At 43.6% G+C, this 25,457-nt stretch overlaps 1 protein-coding gene across 1 annotated transcript; it reads left to right on the plus strand.

Annotated features, from left to right (window-relative positions):
- Positions 1 to 1,287: 1,287 nt before the first annotated feature.
- Positions 1,288 to 25,457, plus strand: LOC134729356 (putative HERC2-like protein 3). Its single transcript, XM_063597979.1, is given in 22 exon segments — positions 1,288 to 1,335; positions 2,329 to 2,479; positions 5,183 to 5,212; positions 5,215 to 5,393; positions 5,667 to 5,799; positions 5,907 to 6,034; positions 6,127 to 6,330; positions 8,990 to 9,114; position 9,304; positions 9,649 to 9,818; positions 9,898 to 10,044; positions 10,162 to 10,313; positions 11,015 to 11,206; positions 17,483 to 17,670; positions 19,058 to 19,250; positions 19,958 to 20,140; positions 22,836 to 23,044; positions 23,835 to 23,906; positions 23,909 to 23,951; positions 23,954 to 23,983; positions 24,120 to 24,316; positions 24,421 to 25,457. Coding segments are annotated over 22 exon segments (3,072 nt in total). The 5' UTR covers positions 1,288 to 1,302; the 3' UTR covers positions 24,733 to 25,457.

Genomic DNA, 25,457 nt, shown 5'->3' on the forward strand with positions numbered 1-25,457 from the left:
ATATTGAGTTGGTATCCTAGCACTTGCATAGGTGACCACCACTCAGGTTTTCTTTTTTTGAGTATTTTTATGAATTAATAGACTTCTATTGATTTGGTGTTTCTTTTCTTTTTTAGCTTTTTCCCCCTAATATACACATTTAAAGGCGTAAATGCCCTCAAGCATGCATTTAGTTGTATGTCACCAATTTTGATCTGCAGTATTTTGATTATTAATTGAACTCATTTTCTAATTTTCATAGTCATTTTTTCTTAGAATTTTGGGTTACTTATAAGTGTATTTTGTAATTTTCAAATATGTGGATGAATATTTTCATTTTCTGTATATACAGTCATTTTTATTTTATTTTGAATGAACTTTTGAAAACCTATTTCCAATTTAACTGCATTGTAGTCAGCACACATGCTGTGTAACTTTATTTCTTTGAAATCTGTTGAGATTTGCTCTATGGCCTGGCATGGCCTGATTTGATATTCATGCTGCCTAGATTTTTTTTAAAGCATTCTATATTTAATAGAATTTGTATGTGTGGTATTAGTTTCAGAGCTAGGTATGTATTTCTCCCATTGTGATTGTGGATTTGTTTATTTCTGCTTGTAGTTCTTTCACACAGTTTGTTCTTTTCATTTTACCTGTTGATTGATCGATGGACTGATTCTGGTTTCTGTATACACAGAGTCATTTTTTACAGGTCAGAACTGTAGAAATAATGAGGAAGTGACACTTATACACAAAGCTGATTTGGAGAACCATAATAAAGATGGAGGCTTCTGGACTGTGATTGATGAGAAAGTGTATGATATAAAGGACTTCCAGACACAGTCGTTAACAGGAAATAGTATTCTTGGTAAGATTACCCTTCTTATTTCCTGGTTAAAAGTTACAGCCTATATCATTTTAAGCAGAGTATTTGGCTTATAAATGATTTCTTTAGTTTTGTGCCAGCCCCTGCATATTTTAATGTATCTGTGGCTTTGGTGTCTGTCTTATCAACAAATTCAGCACATTTGAAGAATTTCCTTTCATTATGCATTTTTTGTTTTAATACTTGGAACTCATTTCAAGTTCTGAGTCGGCTCAGGCAACCCTGGGAGACAGTAGGAGGTCATTATACTCTGGTAACCCTCACTTTTGAGTTAAGCGCCTAACTTATTTCCTACTCACTGTTTCTCCTATAGCTCTTCAGGCAAGCTGAATTGAACTCCTGTTGCTTTTTCCCTTTTTCTTTCAGCTCAGTTTGCAGGGGAAAACCCAGTGGTAGCTTTGGAAGCTGCTTTCGAGTTTGAAGTCACCTGGGAATCCATGCACGCATTTTGTGTTGGCCAATATTTGGAGGTGAGGCTGTATGCCTTGAGTGATGCAGAGGATGGCAGGGGATACCCTCTGTGTGTTTGTGATAGGAATATTTGGATCTAGAAGTACTGATATCTGAGTCTTGTGGGGGGCATTAGGGATAATATAAAGATCCTTTAGAAGTTTTGTCATAAATGAATTTACATTTATTCGTGTTAGGATCTGTGATGTACTGGTCTTGAAAGATTGTTTTTTAAATGATCAATTTGTGAGAAATATAGGCAGTGTTCCACAAGAAAAGAGGTTAAACTTTGGTCTTATGTAGAAATTTGGAATGGCTTATTATCTTGAGGTATGTATTTTTTGGGAAGAACTATGTAGAAGTGTAATTCTTTACAATAGAAATATGCCCTTCCTATGTATTCACGAACACATAGAATTTATATACTGGGATTAGCTTTCCAGCTATCCACAAGTAATAAAATGTATTAAATGCCATTAGGGCAGGGCTTAAAGCATTTTATGAAGGGGAGAATTAACTTTGCTGTAAATATCTTCTGTGACTGGAGAAGTTGAACTCTTGCTTTTTTCAGAGTTTGATTTTTGTTAGAATAAATTTCATTTCCTCTACCTGTGTGGTCACAGTCCACTAATACTTGTCATCGAATACTTGTCATAGTTTTGTTGCCCAGTGGGTTCTTTATGCATGTAACAATTCATTATACTTTCTGAAGCATGGTGTACAGTCACTTTGGAAACTGATTCCTAAGGAATATTCTAGCCAAATCATGTATCTGTGCTTTAGTTTTTCTACGTGTACGGTTGCTGCCAGCTTTATAGGGCATGTGGGTTTATGTGGTATCTGCTGTTACTTGGGCACAGCAGCATCAACTCATTACAGGATGGAGGGGCAGAACACCCAGGGCACCCCTGGGCTCACATGGCGGTACAGCTGCAGGACAGAACTGTCCTTTCGGTTTTATGTTTTTAATTAATTCTGTTTCCTCAGATTGATGATGAAGTTTATTTTTCCAGCCTGACCAAGAAGTTGTCACCATAGCAGATCTTGGAAGTCTCTCTTCACCTCTGATAGACACAGAGAGGAATCTGGGCCTGCTTCTCGGATTACACACTTCCTATTTAGCAATGAGCACACCGCTGTCTCCTGTTGAGATTGAATGTGCCAGTAAGAAAATCTTTGCTTTTTGCTGATTAGCAGATTATTTTTTTTGAACTGTAAGTGCCATTAAGAGTGGGAGAGGGCCAGGCACAGTGGTTCATGCCTGTGATCCCAGCACTTTGGGAGGTTGAGGCATGTGGATTGCTTGAGGTCAAGAGTTTGAGACCAGCCTGGGCAACGTGGCAAAACCCCATCTCTACAAAAAACACAAAAATTAGCCAGGCATGGTGGCATGTACTTGTAGTCCCAGATACTCAGGAGCCTGAGGTAGGAGGATCGCTTGAGCCTGGGAGGTTGAGGTTGCAGTGAGTCATGATCATACCACTGCACTCCAGCCTGGGTGACAGAGCAAGACTCTTTCTTTAAAAAAGTAGGAGATGGCCAGGTGGTGGCTCATGCCTGTAATCCCAGCACTTTGGGAGGCTGAGGCGGGTGGATCACCTGAGGTCAGGAGTTCGAGACCAGCCTGGCCAATGTGGTGAAACCCAATGTCTACTAAAAATGCAAAAATTAGCTGGGCGTGGTGACAGGTGCTTGTAATCCCGGTTACTCGGGAGGCTGAGGTAGGAGAATTGCTTGAACCCAGGAGACAGAGGTTGCAGTGAGCCAAGATCGCACCACTGCGCTCCAGTCTGGGTGACAAGAGCGAGACTCCGTCTCAAAAAAAAAGAGGAGGATTCAACACAGTTGATGATGATACAAAAAATAATAAGGATAGTGAGACTCAATCAGGTAGAAACAGCTGTGAGTGGCTGTCATTTGCCCTCATGGTCTGTTGCTGCAGAGGAAGCTAAAAAGTGTGCAGGAGTGTCTACCCATCTACCCTGCGGTGGTCTCACGTATTGCAGCCTCTGCCTGATGGGCCCAGCATGGCTTTTGTCTCCCCGCATGCCCAGAAATTGCACAGAATGTGGATCAGCTGTTCTCTCAGGGAACAGCGTTCTATTTGAGGACTGCGTTTTTACCAGACCAGGCTCAAGTCAGTTATATTTCAGGATGGCAGCCTTTGTAACCACCTAAAATAATAAGCTTTTTCCTGTCTCCTAAGATGGGTTTACATTTTCCTTCATGTAGTCGTGCATTTCCCATCTGTCTATCTGTCCGTCCGTGTGAGCAGCTTCTGTTGAGCAGTTGCCTGGTGCCATTACCATGCGAGGTGTTCAGGATGCAGTGATGGATAGGACACGCCTCTGCTTTCAGCTGCTGCTTGTTGATGAGCCAGCATTCTAAGCAGGTCACGTTACAAGGTGGTGAATGGTGAAATGGAGACGTTCATACGTGGTTCTGGGAGAAGAAAGGCTTCACACTGGCAGCAGTCCTGAAATTGCGTGAGGGAGCATTCTGGGCAGAAAACACAGGAGTGTCAAGGGCAATGCTGAGAGGAGCAGGGCTTTCCTGCTGCTTGCGAGAGTGGGTGTGGGAGAGGCTTGCGGGAAAGGAGGATCTTGGTGTCCACACAGCCCCCCGTTGGGTGGACCTTTGTGCAGTGCTGGGTGCTGGACTGCCTGTGGTGCCCTCTGAGGTGTCTGCTTCCCTCCCTCCTCCTCAAGGCTCATTGCTTGCCAGAAGATGGGCTTTGTTTAAATTGACAAGGAGGGCAGGGCTGGCGAGCTCCAGAGCAGAGGGTACCATGAGCCCTGGCAGGTGGGTCCGAGCCACAGGAGGATCAGAGGCTTATTTTGGAGCAGTAAGGAGGGGCTGTCCTGTGCTTAAAGAAAGGGGGCCAGAGAGAGTTGGCATTGGATTAGTGTTTCAGAAGAATGAATGTGGTGGGTTGGGGAATGCTCTTGAGTGCTCTAAAATCTAAATGTCCAGTAAAAGAACACTAAGTGCATCCCCGCTTTGATTGCTTGGATTTGGAGCAGTATTTGATAACACAGATCGTTAATAGAGATCTGTAGTGGTGCATATCCTAATTTTGTGTGTATGTGCCGCTCCCTCAAGTGACCATAAGCAGTTGTAATTAACATTTGCAGTGGCTGATCCCATGCCTTGCACCATGCACAGGTCTCCTTTCCAGTCAGTCGGCCCTCCCGTCTCCAAGGATCTATCCTTCATTAAAGATTGTGTGTTTGTTAAATATTTTCTCCTTTTCATTCCTTTATAAGTGCTCTAGGAATACATAGCCTACCCTGAGGTTGTAATTCTTTGTAGAAGCCCTTCAGATATGCTGTTCCCTGCCTGGATACTCAGCGTCTGGGTCTTATTCCTCATCTTAGCTCAGTTGTTGCTTCCACAAGTCCCTTACTGACCCTCAGAATAGCGGTGGTCTGTCTTCCAGTCTCCCTGGTACCCCCATAGTCATCCGTTGCACAGTTTTGGACTTGAAATCCTGTGATTAGTTGTGTCAGCGGTGCCCTTTGCTGCCTTCCTTGTTAGAATGTGCAACTCAGTCTTCACACGGTATCTGTGGAACCAGGCAGCTGCAGGCAGAGCACAGGTATCCAGAGAATGTTGGACTGGAACTACAATCCTGAGTTCTGATGCCGTGCCTGAGGTGTGTGGAATCACCAGAAAGTGTATTCACGTAGATAGAGGAATTACAAGTCAACCTGTGTAAACATGTTAGGTGGAGCTCTTTCATATGAATGATGCTGAATTTTACCTTCTAAATTGAGTGTTCAGTTGAGCATCTTTTTTTTTTTTTTAGTATTTATTTTGAGTTGTGCACTTGAGTTTCTCTTTCATGTTTGCGTGTGCATTTTCTAGAATGGCTTCAGTCATCCATCTTCTCTGGAGGCTGCAGACCAGCCAGATCCACTACAGCTACAACGAGGAGAAAGATGAGGACCACTGCGGCTCCCAGTGGGCACACCTGCCAGCAAATCGTGACTGCTCCCACAGACGGGCCCTGGGGGACCATTCTCAGGCATTTCTGCAAGCCATTGCAGACAGTAACATTCAGGATCACAACGTGAAGGTGAGCTAGGCCTGCCCCCACTGCCACCTCAGTGCTCTGTTTATCTGAGGACTTTGACATAGGAATACTTATGTGCTCTTTGGTTAACATAGCACAGACTTTGTTTCATGTATTATTTGGAGGGTTTTGAGGTGAGAACCTGATTGTGTTAACATGCTAGCAAGGCTTCAGAAGCATTACTGATTGCAAGTGCATCAGAAGCTGTGGCATGTTTAAGATTTGTGAAGACTCACTGGGTGGCCCTGAAGTTACCTCCAGCTGTTTCTGTTGCAGGACTTTTTGTGTCAAATAGAAAGGTACTGTAGGCAGTGCCATTTGACCACACCGATCATGTTTCCCCCCGAGCACCCCGTGGAAGGGGTCGGTCGCTTGCTGTTATGTTGCTTCTTAAAACATGAAGATTTAGGTAAGGAGCTCAATATCTGTGTACTTTAGCTAGACTGCAGATTCCTCGACTAACCTGTGGTACATATTCATCCCTTCCCTGTCCTTCTTTTAAATGTCTTTTTGCAGGTCATGTGGCATTATCTTTAGTTCATGCAGGTGCACTTGATACTGAGCAAATAAAGCACAGAACGTTGCCTAAGTCAGTGGTGGATGTTTGTAGAGTTGTCTACCAAGCAAAATGTTTGCTCATTAAGGTGATATATTTTAATTCTTTTTATTCTGTGCTTTGCAGACAGTTGCAGAAATATTTGTTGTTAAAGTTGTCTTTTCCTGGTTAACTTTGCAGACTCAACAAGAACAGGGCCGTTCTTACAAGGAGGTCTGCACTCCTGTCATTGAACGTTTGAGATTCCTCTTTAATGAATTGAGACCTGCTGTTTGTAATGACCTCTCTATAATCTCTAAGTTTAAATTGTTAAGTTCTTTGCCCCGTTGGAGGAGGATAGCTCAGAAGATAATTCAGGAACGGAGGAAAAAGAGAATTAAGAATGTAAAAGGACAGAAGATACTATTAAAGCATGTGCTTCACCCTGCCTCGCTGGACCTGTGATTTCAGAGTGAAGTTTCTCTACTGTTGATTCCATGTGACATTTCTACCTGCTGCCATCATTTTTATGTATAGTTATGATTAAATACGGAAATCTCGCTTATTTTTTCAACCGATCAGACAATGAGGCAGTTTAGGAATTGAGTGTGGTATGATTTGATTACTAGTAAATTGATGTTGAAAACGTAAATAATCTTTGCTAAATTGATGGGAACAAGGACGTATTTTTATTTTATTAGTTATCCTGGTAATGAGATATAATGGGAACATTTAAACTTATTGCCATTCTTCTAAAGAAATGTTTTTTGTTTGGAAATATTGAGTATTCTGATACATGGAGAATTATAAAGGGAAGCTGAAAGAGTTACTGACATTTTCCTGGAAGTAGCTGTGTAAGAGTACAGAAAAGTCTTTTTGCATTAAATCCAAAGTTGAATAAAAATGCTTAGAAATTATAAAATAGTTTAGAATTTAGTCACTTGTGATTATAAATAAACTACAGAAATTTCTGATTATATCCTTTTTTTTTTTCTTTGAGACGGGGTCTTGCTCTGTCGCCAGGCTGGAGTGCAGTGGTACAATCTCAGCTCACTGCAACCTCCGCCTCCCAGGTTCAAATGATTCCCCTGCCTCAGCCTTCCAAGTAGCTGGGATTACAGGCATGCGCCACCATGCCTGACTAATTTTTGTATTTTAGTAGAGACGGAGTTTCACCATGTTGGCCAGGATGATCTCGATCTCTTGGCCTTGTTATCTGCCTGCCTCGGCCTCCCAAAGTGCTGGGATTACAGGCATGAGCCACCCCGCCTGGCCTCTGATCATGTTCTTATGACTTATACTGATTTACTCACAAACCTGCTTATTGAACAGTATTAATTACTCAGTTTCTGATGGGCATTTTGAACAATAAGCTTATGAAAGACTAAAGCGTTTTAGAAGCCATCCTAATTTGATTGTTCCTGAACAAACCCTACACCATAACAGCCTGTCGGAGTCCGATGGGTGCTCTGGATCAGGAAGTCACAGCAGTCACACTGCTGCAATTCCTTTAACCCAGGCATGCAGGAACTCAGCCCGGGCCCAGGAGACAAGCCTGCCTCAGCATGAGGGAGAGAGACTCCACCATTTGCCATTTCATATCCGTGGGTTCTGAGCCCACACTGTCACTTTTAGAGTTTTTTGTGGGTTTATAGATTTATTGTGTGTTGTTTCAAGCTGGTTTTCTTTTTTTTTTTGGAAATTAAGTAACTTAAAAAGATTAAGTGATTAATATTCCTGTTGCTGTGTCAGGGATCGCCAAGCCTTCTCTCAGGCTTGATGACTCACCAAAAGGACTCAGAAGAGCTGTTATACTCACAGCTGTGTTTTTTTTTTTTTATTTTTACCGCAAAAAGGATACAGATTAAAATTAGCAAAGGGAAGGGTGCATGGAGGGAAGTCCAGAGGAAACTAGGCACAAGCTTTGGTGTCTCTCCCTAGTGGCGTCACGTGGATGTGCTTAGCTCTCCCAGCAACAGTGGGTCACATCATGTGTGAAGGATTGTTAACCAGGCCAGCGCACCTAAACCTCGAGTCTAGAGATTTTGTTGGGGGCCAGTCACATACGCAGGCAGTGCCCATGTGACTGACCTCAATTACTTACACTCCAGTGCCCCAGTGCAAAAACAAGTGGTCCCTCGCAAGTCACATCATTAGCATAAACTGCCTGACCAGACCACTGCCACAAGGTCCTGGGTGTCAGGTATACCAAAAAACTTATCAGGCAGGATGTTCCAAGGCCTCAGAACTCAGCTCCTAGAAGAAGGACCAATCCTGAAGGGACAGACCTTCCTTGGGAATTTGCAGTGTTTGAGCAACCCCGGCCTGCTATGTTAGCTCTTTACTGCCCAGGTGTATTATCATGTTGCTTATTTTTTATATTATATGCTGAGAAGATTTAGACCAAAAATTTTAAAAGAGATAAAATATAGGGAGGAAATTCCACATATCACAATGAATTCAATTAATTCAGTTACACACTAACAGAACCACTGAACTGGACCATGGTGGACAAGCCAGGAACTGTGGGCCAAATTCCACCTCTTGCTTGCTTTGTGCTGCCCGTGGACTAAGACCTTTTTTTTTTTTCTGCAGTTTGAAATTGTTTTTTAAAAATTAAAAGAAGTATATTATTTTTGACACATGAAAATTACATGAAGCTAAAATTGTAGCACCATAAAGTTTTACGGGAGCACAGCCACACCTGTTGCTTTATCTGTGGTTACTTTTTGTGCTACAGCAGCAGAGTTGAGTATTTCCAACAGACTGGGTGGCCTGAAAGACTCAAATGTTCACTCTCTGGCACTTGAGGAAGAGCTTGCTGGCTGCTGGGCTTCCCCTACTTCGGGGCTTCTCCCCTTGTCGCACTCTCACTTTGTCTTTTTGTTCTGCCATGGTGATCATTTCACTCTTGTTGTTTGAGCATTGCAATTTATAATGTTCAGATGTTTATTTGAATGAAATATTTGTCTTTCATGTAAATCTAAGTATTTCTTAATTTAAAATTAATATTTAAGTGTATGATTTTTTATAGTGAATGATGTTTTAAAACACAATTCCTAAGAAGCCAGAATCTACGGCTGATGAAGAAAAAATTGGAAATGAAGACAGTGATTTAGAAGAAGCCTGCATTTTGCCTCATAGTCCAATAAATGTGGACAAGAGACCCATTGCAATTAAATCACCCAAGTTGCAGTGTTTTCTGTGATTCTGAGGTTAGCTGAATAGAATCATAGCATGTAGCAAAGGAATCCGCAGTCTTGTACCTCTGTACCTGAGCATCCGGAGGGAGGGACGGGCGGTTGTTAGAAATACGGCCCCAGTGATGCTTCATTAACTTGACTTATGATGTCCTGGTCAGAGCTGTAGCTGGAGAAGGGTTTCCTTTTATTTTTGGTACTAGATTGTATCATTAATTATTCACCATTCATTCCTTAAATATATTCTTTGTTCCAGAAACAGTGCTGGGCCCTGTGGCTATTAATATGAACCATAACTTAACTTCGTATGCCAAGCTAGCCTGTTCCAACATATATTAGTATAGAGATAAGTTCACTTATATTTATAGCATAGTTTTAAAACCATGTATTAATTACTAAATTTAACATATTTTAACCAATTTAAACCTATGAGCATTATTTATATTTTACTTGAATAACTTTTAGAGCACAGTTTAATATTAAATAGGGTAGACTAATGATGAAAATTGTTTTCCTTTGTTAGGACAAATGGCAGCCGCTGTTGAGTACTGTTACAGGGGTTCACAAATACAAGTGGTTGAAACAGAATGTTCAGGATCTTTATCCGCAGTCTCCACTCCTCAGTACAATTGCTGAATTTGCCCTTAAAGAAGAGCCAGTGGATGTGGAAAAAATGAGACAGTGCCTACTAAAACAGATAACATTTGATGAGAAATGCTTCTCTGCAGTGGGTAATATACATAACACTTAACTGTATATGCATTGATATTTTGCAGTTGGAGAGAGCAGAGGTTCACCTGGAAGGGATAGATACAATTTTAAAATTGTATCTGGCGAGCAAGAATTTCTTACTTCCATCTGTGCAGTAAGCGATGTTTTGTGGATGGCAAAGACTTATTCCTGAAGGAATCGATATAGGGTAAAACGTTAGCATATTTTTTTCTTAACTAAGGAAGCTATGGCAACAGAATGTTGTTCTGTAACAATTAGAAGTCTGGCAGTGTCCCGAGTCAAATTCTTTATCTTTATTTGAAAGGGAACCTCTTACTGATTGTTTAAAGGATGTTGATTTGATCCCACCTTTTAATCGGATGCTGCTGGAAGTCACCTTTGGCAGGCTGTATGCTTGGATGGTTCAGAACATTCGAAATGTTCTGATGGATGCCAGTGCCAAATTTAAAGAGCTTGGTGAGTCAACAATTGCATCAATGTTATTTTATAGTTTGCCTTTAATTATGTGTTGTGGAAACTTGCAAATGCCAATTTTTGCTTTTGAGAAGACTTTAATAAGTTTGTACTTTGTACTTGTATAATCTATGCTGCTGTCAACTTTCTCAGATTTTAAACAAAACTTTAAAATTTAGCAGGCGATACAATGTTGAAGTACTCTAGTATGACATTTTGACATTTTGACATTTATATGTGTATCACCACATATCCTAAGTGTCTGTGTCCTATATTAATATTTATTTCCTGGATAGTTTGAGCATCTACAGAGAGTTGATTGGATTGGTTTTGTGGAGGAAAAGTGAGACATAACTTTTATATTTGAAATGGAAGGAATGGAATAGGGCACCAGTGTATTCAGAGAGCAACATGCTAAGTCCTGTAGACAGATGGAACGACCTGTGCATAGAATACAGGGGGTAGGCCCATCGTGCAGCCTGACAGAGCTGCCCACTCTGTGGAAACCACTGAAAAATAGTCAGATGTTTAGAGTAATTGCCGTGCTTTCTGTGTTACTTTTATTCTTGTATCCACGCACAAGAAATGTCAGTGGGTGTCAATGCTTATTAGTCAGATGTTTAAAGTAATAGCCCGTGCTTTCTGCGTTATGTTTATTCTTGTATCCATCACAAGAAATGTAAGTGGGTATCAATGCTTATTAGGTGTCCAGCCGGTTCCCCTGCAGACCATCACCAGTGAGAACCCATTGGGACCGAGCCTGGGGAGCATCCTGCAAGCCTGCTTCCTCCTGATGATGCTCAGCATGCTCACCCTGCAGCACAGCACAAACAACCTCGACCTCCTGCTCAATTCCGGCACGCTGGCCCTCACTCAGATGGCACTGCGCCTGATTGGTAGGTCTGCACCGGCTTGAGAGCCTTTGGGTAAACGTCAAGATTTTGCTTTGATTTCTTTTTTTTTTAAAAGCTTTTTGTAAATTATGGTAAGACACAAATAGCAGAAAGTGTAGCATTTTAACGTCACAATTCAGCGGTATTAAATACATTCACAGTTTTCTAGAGTCATCACCACTGTCTAGTTGTAGAACTTTTTCATCACTATAAATGCACCCCATTTAGCCATCAGTCCTGACTCCCCTGCTCTCCAGCCCCTGGTAGTCACAAATCTGCTTTCTCTGTCTATGGATTTGCATATCCTGGATATTTCATATAAATTGAATCATACCATTTGTGGCCTTTGTGTCTGGGTTATTTCATTTGGTATATATCAGTACTTTATTTTTATGGCTGAAAAAGATTTCCATTGTATGAATATATAACATTTTGTTTATTCATTTATCTGTTGATGGACATGTGGGTTGGTTTTGCCTTTTGACTTTTGTGAATAGTGCTGCTAGCAACATTTATATACAAATACTTGTTTGAACACTTGTTTCTAGTTCTTTTGATTATACACCTAGGACTGGAATTACAGGGTCATATGGTACAACTATGTGTAACTTACTAAGAAACTACCAAACTTTTCCACAGTGCCATATCATTTTTACATTCCCACCACCAGGGGGCAGGATTCCAGGGTTCCAGTTTCTCTACTTCCCTGCCAACACTATTTTTTGTGGTTTTCTTTTTTTTTTGGATTAAGGCCATCCTAGTGGGTGTGAAGTGCTATCTCATTGTGATTTTGATTTGCATTTCACTAATGATGAATGGCATTGAGCTGCTTTACATGTTTGTGCTTGTTGGCCATTTGTATATCTTCTTTGGAGAAATGTCTATTCAAGTCCCTTTCTCTTTATTTTTTATTTTATTTTTTTGAGACGGAATCTCACTCTGTTACTCAGGCTGGAGCGCAGTGGCACAATATCGGCTCACTGCAACCTCTGCCTCCCGGGTTCAAGCGCTTCTCGTGCCTCAGCCTCCCGAGTAGCTGGGATTACAGTCACACACCACCACACCTGGCTAATTTTTGTATTTTTAGTAGAGATGGGGCTTTGCCATGTTGGCCAGGCTGGTCTGGAACTCGTGACCTCAGGTGATCTGCCTGCCTTGGCCTCCCAAAGTGCTGGGATAACAGGCGTGAGCCACTGCGCCCAGCCCCTTTCTCCTTTTTAAATAGGGTTATTTGTCGTCATCTTGTTGTTGTACCGGTAAATGCACTATGTAAGTGTACCAAACATTTAAAGAAGAATTAACACCAGTCCTCAGACTCTTTAAAAATTTCGTGTATACTAGACCTTCACAGATCTGTAGACCTTTATCAGATATATCATTTGTGGGTATTTTCTCCTGTTCTCTGGATTGTATTTCCTTTCATAGAGAAGTTTTTTATTTTGATGAAGTTCAGTTTATCTGTTTCTCTTTTGTCATCTATGCTTTTGATATCATATCCAAAAAGCCATTTCCAAATACAAGACTGATGAAGATTATCCTCATCTCATGTTTTCTTCTGTAAGTTTTATAGTTTTGGCTCTTATATTTAGATCTTTGGTCCATTTTTAGGTAATTTCTTTTACACAGTGTGTGGTAAGAGTCCAGCCTTTTTCTTTTGATTATCTGATTGTTTCAATACCACTTGTTGAGGACTATTCTTTCCCTGAAGTTCTTGGTACCCTTGGCAAAGATCAGTTGGCTGTAGATATTTAGGTTTATTTCTGGACTCTCAATTACATTATTACATTCTATATGTTGATAATTATGCAGGTACCACACTGTTTTGAACATTGTAGTTTTGTACTGTTTTAAAATTGAGAAGTGTGTCTTCTTTCTCAAGATTATTTTGGCTGCTTTGGTTCCGTTGAATTTTCATATGAACTTCAAGGCTGGCTTTTCCATATCTGCAAAAAAGACCATTGGGATTTTTGCTAGGGATTGAATCTGTAGATTGTTCTGGGGAATAGTGCCATCTTAACAATGTTAACATCCATTCTCTGAATGTGGAATGTCTTTCCATTTATTTCCGTCCTCTTTAATTTCTTTCAGCAATATTTTATTGTTTTACAATTATCAGGGTAATAATGGCCTCATAGAATGAACTAGGTAGTGTTCCCATATATTCTGTTTTTAGAAGAGTTTGAGGATTGGTGTCAATTCTGCTTTAAATGTTTGGAAGAGTTAACCAGCTAAGCTTTTCTTTGTTGAAAGATTTTTTTTTTTTTTTGAGACAGAGTATCACTCTGTTGCCCAGGCTGGACTGCAGTGGCACGATCTCGGCTCACTACAAGCTCCGCCTCCCAGGTTCACGCCATTCTCCTGCCTCAGCCTCCTGAGTAGCTGGGACTATAGGCGCCTGCCACCACGCCTGGCTAATTTTTTGTATTTTTAGTAGAGACAGGGTTTCACCATGTTGGCCAGGATGGTCTCGATCTCCTGACCTTGTGATCCACCCGCCTTGGCCTCCCAAAGTGCTGGGATTACAGGCGTGAGCCACCGCGCCCGGCCTGAAAGATTTTTAATTACCGATTCAATCTCTTTACTTGTTATGGGTCTATTCAGATTTTCTATTTCTTCTTTGAGTCAGGTTGGGTAATTTATGTTTCTAGGAATGTGTCCATTTTATCTAGGCTATTTTATTTGTTGGCATACAGTTGTTCACAGTGTTCTTTTATAATCTTTTTTATTTTTATGTTGCTAGTACTGTCTCCACTTACATTTCTGATGTTAGTTATTTGCATCTTTTCTCTTTTTTTCTTTTCTTTTTTTTTTTTTTGAGACAGCGTCTCACTCTGTTGCCAGGCTGGAGTGCAGTGGCACAGTCTTGGCTTACTGCAACCTCCGCCTCCCAGGTTCAAGTGATTCTCCTGCCTCAGCCTCCCGAGTAGCTGGAACTACAGGCGCCCGCCACCATGCCCGGCTAATTTTTTTGTATTTTTAGTGGAGATAGGGTTTCACCATGTTGACCAGGATGGTCTCGATCTCTTGACCTCATGATCTGCCCACGTCAGCTTCCCAAAGTTCTGGGATTACAGGCGTGAGCCACCTTGCCTGGCCTCTTTTTTTCTTAATTTGCCAAAAGTTTATCAGACTTTTTGTTCTTGCCAGAAACCGAACTTTTGGTTTTGTAGATTATTTTTATATTCCCTATTTAATTTATGGCTGCTCTAATCTCTATCGTTTCCTTCTTTCTGCTTTGTATTTTTTTGTTTTTGTTTTTGTCTTTGTTTTGAGACAGGGTCTTACTTTGTCCCTCAGGCCGAAGTACAGTGGAGCAGTCATGGCTTACTGCAGCCTCAACCTCCTTGGCTCAAGTTATCCACCTGCCTCAACCTCCCAAAGTGCTGGGATTACAGGTGTGAGGCACCACACCTGGCCTAACTTTGGTTTTTATTGTGTTCTTATTTTTTTAGTTCTTCCAGATGTAGAGTTATTGATTTGAGATCATCTTCTGTGAATGCAGACTTTTATAGTATAATTGCCCGTCTTAGCCCTGCTTTTGGCACAGCACAGAAGTTTTGGTATGTTGTGTTTTCATTCATCTCATAGTATTTTCTAATTTCCCTTGTGATTTCTTCTTTGACCCACTGATTGTTTACCGTGTGTTGTTTAATTTTCATATGCTTGTGAATTTTCCACTTTTCCTTTTGTTATTAATTTCTCATCATTTCATTTTGGTTGGAGAAGGTAATTTGTATGATTTTAGTCTGTTTAAATTTGAGACTTTGTGGCCTAACATATGGTCTGGTCAGTCTAAGAGAGTGTTCTGTGGTATACTTGAGAATAATGTTTATTCTGCTCTTTTTGGTGAAAAGTTCTGTATATGTCTATTAGATCTGATTGGTTTATGGTGGTGTTCTTTGGCTAAAACTGAGATGCTGCAGGGCCAGTTGTCAAAGTCACAGTGAAAAAGCAAGGTTTTCCCAAGCTCTTTTAATCACATCAGTCTTAGAGTTCACATTAATCCATTCAAAAATACGTATCAGGCCAGGCTGTAATCCTAGCACTTTGGGAGGCTGAGGCAGCTGGATTGCTTGAGCTCAGGAGTTTGAGACCAACTTGGGCAACATAGCGAAACCCTGTCTCTATAAAAAATATGAAAATTAGCTGGGCATAGTGGTGTGTGCCTGTGGTCCCAGCTACCTGGGAGGCTGAGGTGGGAGGATTGCTTGAGCCAGGGAGGCAGAGGTTGCAGTGAGCGGAGATCAAGCCACTGCACTCCAGCCTGGGCTCCAGCCTGGGCGACAGAGTGAAATCCTGTCTTGGGGGCGGGGGGAATCTTTCTATCTGTCTGTCTGTCAGTCTGTGTCTCTCTCTCTCTCTATGTATATAATTATTTTTTAATTTATTATATTTATATGTTGTATTATGTTAAATATATATTTTAATATGTGTATTACAGCTGAAAAGAATCATCTAGTAAGAGTTATATCTGATTTCTTGAGGCCTCATTAGCAACCAAAAGTTGCATTTAAAAATTACAGAAGCATATCTCCATTGAGAAATGGCCTTTTTATGTTGTCTGCTTTTTCCCCAGAGGTTCCAATAAGTAAAAATCACAGCACAAATCATTAAGTATGGGGACTTGTTCTGTTGATAGTATTCATGTGTTTAAATTTCATCTGGCCCACTGGCTGCAAAAAGCAAGGTAGTTGTGTCTCATGAATATCCGTCTATATTTGCAGCTTGCCCTGATCAGGGTATCCTTCTTATTTAAGAAATTATAAGCATATAATATTTTATACCAGCTTAATGTATACATCCACATGTAACAGCCACAAAACATAAAGCTATGTAAAATAAAAAATTTCCCCCAGTTTTGGTTGCAAATTTATTCAAGCCCTTAGCAATAAATTCAGTCTTTACAGAGTTAACAGTATAGCTACTCAGGGGATCCCGGGATATCCACCTGGAATGCAACTCCTGTCCCTTCCTTGGGGCCCCTTCCTGGGAGCCCTAAAGTAGCGGCTAGGCTAAAGGAAAGGCTGTTTCCCCCGCTAGTATATCTAAAGTTTTGCTCCAGCCCTGGGAATTGAATATCTTTTTTTGCTCTCTTGGAAGAGAGAGAAAGACAAACTTTTTACATTTTTTGGTTCACCCAAGCCCACCTTTGGGACCGTTTGGATCTTTTCCCCTCCCACCTGGAGGAGAAAACTAAAATCAAGGGAGTTACCAGAACCGCACTCCTACCCGCTCTCAGTTTAGCAAGTGAGAAAAGGGGGGTTAAAAATCTAGCCTACTCTCCTAGGGTTAACTCTCCTATTTTCAAATCCATTGGTAAGTTTTACTTCTCTCAGGTGACAGCAGCTCAGCTTCTGTTTCATGCTATGGATGACTCTGTAGCCACCCAGGGCACCAATTGTCAGGGGTCTCCAGGTTTGATGGCTGGCCAGGAGGACTCACAAGACTCAGCATGTAGTTGTACTCAGGGCTATAGTTTATTACAGTGAAGGGACACAGAGCAAAATCATGAAAAAGGATGTGTGTAAAGTCCAGAGGAAAGCAGGTACAAGCTTCCACAGGATCCACACAGGACGAGCATAACTGCCCCGGCACCGAGCCATGTCAAGTGCTGTCTGCCGGGAAGCTGGGTAGAGACTCCAGGCCAGGGTTTCCATCAGCGCTGACCACATGGGCACCCCCTGCCTGGTGCATACCAAGTTCCAGAACAAGGAAAGCAGGTTTCAGCACAGACCACGTTGTTTGTACAGTCAATTCAGGCACAGCGAACCACAACTACCACCTAGGGAATTGGGGAGCCCTCCTGAAATCCAGACTCCAGCCGAGGGCTAGCCTGCAGCAATCCTGTCTGAGGTTGTATCTCGGGCCAGCTGTTAGCTGTCTTCTGCACAGAACCATGATTAAAGTTTGTCAGTTTCCCACTGTTAGATATTTAGGTAGTTATCTTTGTTTTTCTATTAATAAAAAATGTGATGAGTATCTTTCTAACTCAGTTATTTTGCTTTTTACGGGGGAGTAATTCCTAGAAGTACAGAAAGTAGCTTTACTGAGCATTTTAATATCTTTTATATCTTCCTAGGATATTTATGTATTTTGTCCTTCCATTTATCTTCTTTTTATTGTATATCAGTAAAATATTCATTGTATTATATTGATAAACCTATAGTATGGATTCTTCAAAATTATGATCTTCATTAGTATTTTTTAAATGTTTTGTGTGTATTAAAGGGACATTGTAGCTACTTGTTGGCTCAGCTATTGTTTTTGATGCTCTGTCAGGCCCCAGTTGTGACAATGTTGAGGAAGATATGAATGCTTCTGCTCAAGGTGCTTCTGCCACAGTTTTGGAAGCAACAAGGAAGGAAACGGCTCCTGTGCATCTCCCTGTTTCAGGGCCAGAACTGGCTGCCACGATGAAGATTGGAACGAGGGTCATGAGAGGTGTGGACTGGAAATGGGGCGATCAGGTACTCAGAGATTTGATGTGAACACATTAGCCACACATTAGTTATCTTCTACACAGGTCTGTACGATATTGGTGGGTGGAAATTGGAATAATCCAGGATGTGTCGGTTGATAGATGACACAGGTGTTGGCTCCCGAGCTGCTGAAGGGAGTGAACACAAATAGGGAATCATAAGTAGGGCATCTGAGCAGAATCAAGTCTGGAAAGAGAGGCAGCTCTTTTCAGGAAACTCACTGGCATGAGGCTCAGTTTGATGGGTCACTGGAACAAGAGTGAAAGTGAGCAAGAGAGTAAATCCCATTCTGAAAGTTGGTGTAGTGAAGGCTCTGAGGCAGGAAGCCCAGATTCTGCCCCTGTGGGCTGATGGCCACGTGCTGCGAAGTGCCCTGAACCCAGTAGTTAGGGATATACTTCATGGGCCTGTGGCCATGTCTCCATTTTCCCTCATCGCAGGTCTCTTCTAAATTGCTGCCAGGTGCCCCCAGGTGGAAGTCACTTACCACAGCCCTAGCTAAGTTAGGGCAGTGTTCACCTTCCCATGGTCTGTCTAGCTTTTCTCAGCCACGCTGATAAGCCCCGGCTTTGTCACAGTCATCTTAGAAATAGCAGTGTCTGGAGACAGCAGCATCCATCCTAGAAACAGCTTTCTCCTACAGAAGTGAGAGACAGAGCTTCCCCCTGGGGCCCGGAGGAAACTGAAGAAAAGGGAATGTGCAGGTGCTGGTACTTGTTTCAGGTTTCTGCTCTTGCAAGGCCGGTGAGGGATTGAGGGGTCAGGACTCGCTGCAAAGCCCTGTCTGTGCATGAACTCAGAGGATCCTCATTGAGATGAGATTTCCCCTACTTCCTTGGTAAAGCAGCATGAGCACGTTTATTTTATGCCATTTAATTTAAAATGATGCAAGCACACATTTTGTAGGAGAGGTGAAATCTGTGTTTGGGGACAGCCCCTGACAGACAGGGTGGCATATGGTGACATCTGTGTGGCAGGTCTGGTGGTAGCCATGGAAGGACCAGGGCAGGGCATGCACCCTCCTAACTGAGGTCTGGTGTGAGCCATGGAAGGACCAGGACAGAGCACGCACCCTTCTAACTGAGGTCTGGTGGGAGCCATGGAAGGACCAGGGCAGGGCACGCACCCTCCTAACTGAGGTCTGGTGGGAGCCATGGAAGGACCAGGGCAGGGCACGCACCCTCCTAACTGAGGTCTGGTGGGAGCCATGGAAGGACCAGGACAGAGCACGCACCCTTCTAACTGAGGTCTGCTGGGAGCCATGGAAGGACCAGGGCAGGGCACGCACCCTCCTAACTGAGGTCTGGTGGGAGCCATGGAAGGACCAGGGCAGGGCACGCACCCTCCTAACTGATCTCTACTTTGGCTTTGTCAGGATGGGCCTCCTCCAGGCCTAGGCCGAGTGATTGGTGAGCTGGGAGAGGATGGGTGGATAAGAGTCCAGTGGGGCACGGGCAGCACCAACTCCTACAGGATGGGAAAAGAAGGAAAACACGACCTCAAGCTGGCAGAGCTGCCGGCCGCTGCACAGCCCTCAGCAGAGGATTCGGACACAGAGGACGACTCTGGTGGGTGACTCAGGAAGGCCTTTAGTCCAAGGCAGCCCACAAACTGTCCAGGTGCTGGCTGCCACCACTGCCATCTGGGCCTTAGAATGGGATGTCAGGACGCACCTGCGGCTGGCTCTCTGTCCTCGAAACCTGCAATTTAAATAAGCTCCCAGGCACCTCCGATGCAGGTGCATGGAGTGGCTGTGGGATCCGGCGATCTGGCTGGAACTGACTTTCTGCATTTTCCTCTCACGTGTGCACCTGCCCCTCTTTGAGAATGTGGTGGCCAGGCTGGGGCAGCTGCACCACCAGTGAGTCTCATGTGGTTGGTGCTGAGCCTGCATCTGAGCGAGTGAGCCGAGGCCTGGTGGAATTGCCCTGCGGTCTCGGTCCATTGCCTCCTCCTCCAGTGAGAGCCCCCGCCTGAGCACACCCAACCTGCCACCTGCCTTTACCTTTCCTCTGCGGTCCCTGACTCTGAACTCTTCAAGTAATGTGGAGTTAGTCAGCACTTTATTGCTTCTAGGGAAGCAGAGGTGAGGATTTAGGGGTGGACCAAGAAAGCTAGATCCTATCTGTGGAGATCCAAGTTGTGGGAGGAGGTTTCATGACATTTCTTAGCTGTTCCTAAAAGACATGTGAAGCTTCACATGGCTGGGCTTGGTAAGACCATCCAAGAGGCTGGGGCTGCCAATATAATTTGTTATTTTGATTATTATTTTTAGAAGCTGAACAAACTGAAAGGAACATTCACCCCACTACAATGATGTTTACCAGCACTATTAACTTACTGCAGACTCTTTGTCTGCCTGCCAGAGTTCATGCTGAGATCATGCAGAGCGAAGCCACCAAGACTTTATGCGGACTGCTGCAAATATTAGTGGAAAGCAGAACGACAGAGAAGACATGCATGGAATGAGAGACTGAGGGCCCAGGGAGTCAGCGCTGGGGGCCGCACGCTTGTCGTGTCCGGGTGTGCATGTGGGTGGGTGTGGATGTGTGTGGATTCATTTCCTGTGGCTGCTGTAACAAAGTACTACAAACCTGGGGGCTTACGCAGTAGAAATTCTCATGATTCTGGTGGTTGGAAGACTGAGATCAAGGGTGGTTCCTTCTGGGGCTGTGAGGGAGAAGCTGCTTCACGGCTCTGCCCCAGCTTCTGGAGTTTGCTGGTCTCTTTAGCGTTCCTTGGCTTGTAGAGGGGTCACCCTGATCTCTGCCATCATCTTCACATGGCATTCTCCCTGTGTGTGAGTCACCTCCAAATCTCCCCTTTTCATAAGGACATCATTAAAACTCATCAAACTGATTACATCTGCAGCAGCCCTATTTCCAAACAAGGTCACCTGCCGAGGTATGGTAGGGGTTAGGGCTTCAACATAAGAATTTTGCAATTCTGAATTCAACCCATAACACTGGCTTCAAACAACAAATTTGTTCTCTCAGAGTTCTAGAGACCAGAAGTCCCAAATCCAGGTGCGGGCAGGGCCATGCTCCCTCCACAGGCTCTAGGGGAAGGTCCTTCCTTACCTTATCCAGCTTCTGGGAGCTCCAGGCTTCCTTGGTGTGGGGACGCATTGTGCCAGTCTCTGCCTGCGTCTTCACATGGCCCCTGCCCCTGTGTTCTGCATGTCTTTTTCTGTCTCTGAAAGGACTCTTTCATTGAGCTTCTTTGACTCTAATCCAACATGATGTCACCTAAATTCTTACCTTAAGGACGTCTACAGAGACCTCATTAAATAAGATCATATTCTGAGTTCCGAATGTATGTGAAGTTCGGGGACAGGCACAGTTTAATCCATAAAGTGTTTGTGTGTGTGGAGAATAAGTATGAGAAATGTGAGCTGAGGGAGTGGGGTGAGTGTGCATGCAACTGAGAGTGAGCACATGTGAGTGTGGGTGGGTATGTGGGAGTGCTCCAGTGTGTGTGAGAACATGCGTGTATTAGTGGTGTGCTGGAGCATCCGCACATATTGGTGAGAGTGTGTTAGCGGTCGATGGGCAAGTGGCTGAGCGTTTGTGTTGCAAGTGTGACAGTGTGTTTGTAGCATGTGGTTGTGTGGGTGTATGTATGCATGCATTTATGTGAGTGGTGTGTATGTCCATGAGAGCATGTGAGTGGGCAGGTGACTACAGTCAGGTGAAGTGGGAGTTAAAGCATCACTGCATTGAGCCAGTGTGTGTGTGAGGGTGAGCACGAGGGAGGCATGAGTGTGAGTGTGAGGGGATTACTGGGTGTGCCAATGAGATGAAGTATAAGTCAGTGAGGCTTGAGTGTGAGGAAGTATGGGTGACAGCACAAGTGTAAGTGTGCGATTGTGAGCATTTGTGTAAATGTGTATGAGTGCCTTGTATCAGTGTGAGCACAAGTGACGTTATTGTGAAGGTGTGTGAGCGAATGTGAGCATTTTGCTTGTGTCAGTGGGAGGTAACAGTGTAGGTGTGAGTGTAAAGTGAGAAAGTGGGTAAAGGTGTGAGTGGGTGAAGAATCGGTTGTGACTAGTGTTGAGTGTGAGTGCATATGTGAGTTTTTGTATGCAGTGGGGGGTAAGTGTATGTGAGAGTGCATAGGAGTGTGTCTGATTGCATCTTAGGTTGTGTGTGCATACGTGTGACTGGGATTGTGTGTGTGTTAGTGATTGTGACAGCGGTGTGAGTGCACCTGTGTGAGGGTGGGTGTGTGAGTGCCCATGAGTGTGTCTGAATAACTTAGTATGGGTGTGAGTGTGAGGATGCATATGAGGGTGTGAGAGTGTGTGTGTGTGAGCGCATGTGAGTGTGCTGAAGGAAGGCAGGTGTCCTCAAAAGCTTGGATAGCTGAGGGCGGGGGAGGTGGTCGGGGGGGAGGTGGGAGGCGAAAGCAGGTCCTGTGGGGCTGTGGGCGGGGTCCCTTAGGGGGGCCCAGCCTCCAAGCCTCAGCCTCCATTCAGGGAGTAGTGGAGTCCTGGAGCCAGGCGGAGCAGAGGTGGGCTCACTGGTGCCAGAATCCAATGGTGTAAACCTAGTGAAAAACTCATTTTGTTAATGCAGATGTATTAAACTTGGATTAGAAACTGTCTCTACAAAAAATGCAAAAAAAGTATTTAAGTGGTGCAGATTAAATATAAGCAAGATTGTGGAGATATTTAAAACACGAAATTAAAAATATAGTAGATACACTGTTGCAAATTACTGCTATTTGAATTATAGATCATTTTCTTATTGCCTAGAAACAATACATAGCTAAAATTCCCTAACTACTTTTACTACACATACTTAGAAGGTTTTAAAAATACCTGTAGTCTCAGCTATTCAGCAGGGCAAGGCAGGAGAATCACTTGAGTCCAGGAGTTTTAGACCAGCCTGGGCAACATAGTGAGGGCCCATCTCTAAAAAAAAAAAAAAAAAAAAAAAAAGAAAAATGCGGAAATGTTTCTTGAACTACCTTAAAAGCCTTCTTGCACTTCTCACTTTGAATTAGTTTGAATTAATTTACAAACTGCTATGTATTTTAAAGGAGCTTATTGTAGAAAATAAAATAAGTTGATAAAAAAATAAGGATTTATCTTTAGGGATTTGTCTTTAGGGACTTGTTACCAAGCATGTCTATTTTCCCTCCCGCAGCTTCTCCAAACAGGCTGGTGTACAGGGAGCAACACCGGAGCTGGTGCATGCTGGGGTTTTTGCGGAGCATCGCTCTCACGCCGCAGGTGTGCGGCGCCCTCAGCTCCCGGCAGTGGATCACGCTGCTCATGAAGGTCATGGAAGGGCACGCACCCTTCACTGCCGAGGCGGGTAATGTGCTGCCAGGCAAAACCAGTTCCCTGAGAGAGGCATCCATGTACTGAAGTTCCCTGCCCTTAGAGTCAGGGGCCTTTATTCAGTAAGGAGTGCAGAAAGGGTCTAGAAGTAACAGGGTAGATTTTCTGGAGGCAAGGGGCAGTGGTCCTTGATAATTGGTAAGTTGCTAACCTTTAGTTTACCTGCTTTTAAGTGGTAAATCCTGCAACTACTCACTCATCTGCTTCACAGAATTTGTAGCATAATTGTCTTAAGAATTAAACTAAAAATAATTCTTTTTTAATTAAACACGTGCATCTGTAATGTTGCTTTTTTCTAAAGTCCCTGACAATCCTAATCACTAATCAACTTGAGTGTAATTACCTGGCTGTAAAATAACGAATCTCAAAATTTTCACGATTATTTGCATTATGAGAACAGAAAATAAAGAGAGGCTGGGCGCAGTGGCTCATGCCTGTAATCCCAGCACTTTGGGAGGCTGAGGCAGGTGGATCATGAGGTCAGGAGTTTGAGACCAGCCTGGCCAACATAGTGAAATCCTGTCTCTACTAAAAAATCCAAGAAAAATGAGCCGGGCTTGGTGGTGGGTGCCTGTAATCCCAGCTACTCAGGAAGCTAAGGCAAGGAGAATCGCTTGAACCTGGGAGGTGGAGGTTGTAGTGAGCCGAGACCGTGCCACTGCATTCCAGCCCGGGCGACAGTGCGAGACTCTGTCTCAAAAAAAAAAAAAAAAAAAAAAAAAGAAAAGAAAAGAGAAAATAACAATCTGTAGTTTCTTAATCAGATTTTTAATGCTTGTCGTTTTAAATTTTCTTTTATCAGATCTTAGCTGTGCATTTGTTGCAAGCAGTCCTTCCGTCATGGGACAAGACCGAAAGGGCGAGGGACATGAAATTTGCCTGGTGGAGAAGCTGTTTGACTTCTTGGGGAGCTTGCTCACTACTGCTCCTCTGACGTGCCCTTACTCAGAGGTGGGTGGCCGTCTCCCTTCCCTGTGCCCTGGTGAAGAGCGGCACAGTGCCGTCACTCAGAGGTGGGTGGCCGTCTGCCTTCCCCATGCCCTGGTGAAGAGCAGTGCAGCAGCTTCTCCCCTTGTTTCCTCCTCAGAGTCCATGCCGAGGTGGCGCAGGGTGCGCCCGCAGGCCTCGCTGACTGCCACCCATAGCAGCACACTCGCGGAGGAGGTGGTGGCACTGCTGTGCACGCTGCACTCCCTGACTCAGTGGAATGGGCTCATCAACAAGTACATCAACTCCCAGCTCCGCTCCATCACCCACAGCTTTGCGGGAAGGCCTTCTGAAGGGGTGAGTTTGTGTTCTCAGAATTAATTTAGTTGAACAGTAAACTTGTAGGGATTGGGCAGCTCCGTGAGTGTCCCTGGTCGAGCTCACTGTTTGGTCTGCACTAGGCCCAGTTAGAGGACTACTTCCCCGACTCCGAGAACCCTGAAGTGGGGGGCCTCATGGCGGTCCTGGCTGTGATTGGAGGCATCGATGGTCGCCTGTGCCTGGGCGGCCAAATTGCGCACGATGAGTTTGGAGAAGGCACCGTGACTGGCATCACCCCAAAGGGCTAAATCACCGTGCAGTTCTCTGACATGCGGACGTGTCACATTTGCCCATTGAATCAGCTGAAACCAGTAGGTGAACTTGTGCTCAGTTACTGTATGATAAGGGAAATTGGCTTTACACTAGGACCCAGCACCAACATTAGCACTTGAAAGAACTTGATTCTGGTACTTCAAGTTTGCCTTCCAGGAAGCTGTGTGAGCTCGCGCTTCTGTGGTGAGCAGGGCCTGTCTCACAGGGCACCTAAAGCAGTGGTTCCTGTGTTTTTCAGCCTCAGAGACACGAAGAGGGCTTTAGCAACCTAGAAGGTACCGTGCGTCTATGAGGTAGTTCTAATTATTTTAAAATGTGAATTTTTGAAGTTTACTTTTTATTGAACAACTCAAGTTTTAAAAAAACTTTTTTTTTTAAGTTTTTTTTTTCTTTTATTATTATACTTTAAGTTTTAGGGTACATGTGCACATTGTGCAGGTTAGTTACATATGTATACATGTGCCATGCTGGTGCGCTGCACCCACTAACTTGTCATCTAGCATTAGGTATATCTCCCAGTGCTATCCCTCCCCACTCCCCCCACCCCACAACAGTCCCCAGAGTGTGATGTTCCTCTTCCTGTGTCCATGTGATCTCATTGTTCAATTCCCACCTATGAGTGAGAATATGCGGCGTTTGGTTTTTTGTTCTTGCGATAGTTTACTGAGAATGATGATTTCCAATTTCATCCATGTCCCTACAAAGGACATGAACTCATCATTTTTTATGGCTGCATAGTATTCCATGGTGTATATGTGCCACATTTTCTTAATCCAGTCTATCATTGTTGGACATTTGGGTTGGTTCCAAGTCTTTGCTATTGTGAATAGTGCCGCAATAAACA

This window comes from Pan paniscus, chromosome 18 (assembly GCF_029289425.2).
Source record: "Pan paniscus chromosome 18, NHGRI_mPanPan1-v2.0_pri, whole genome shotgun sequence".
NCBI classification, from domain to species: domain Eukaryota; kingdom Metazoa; phylum Chordata; class Mammalia; order Primates; family Hominidae; genus Pan; species Pan paniscus.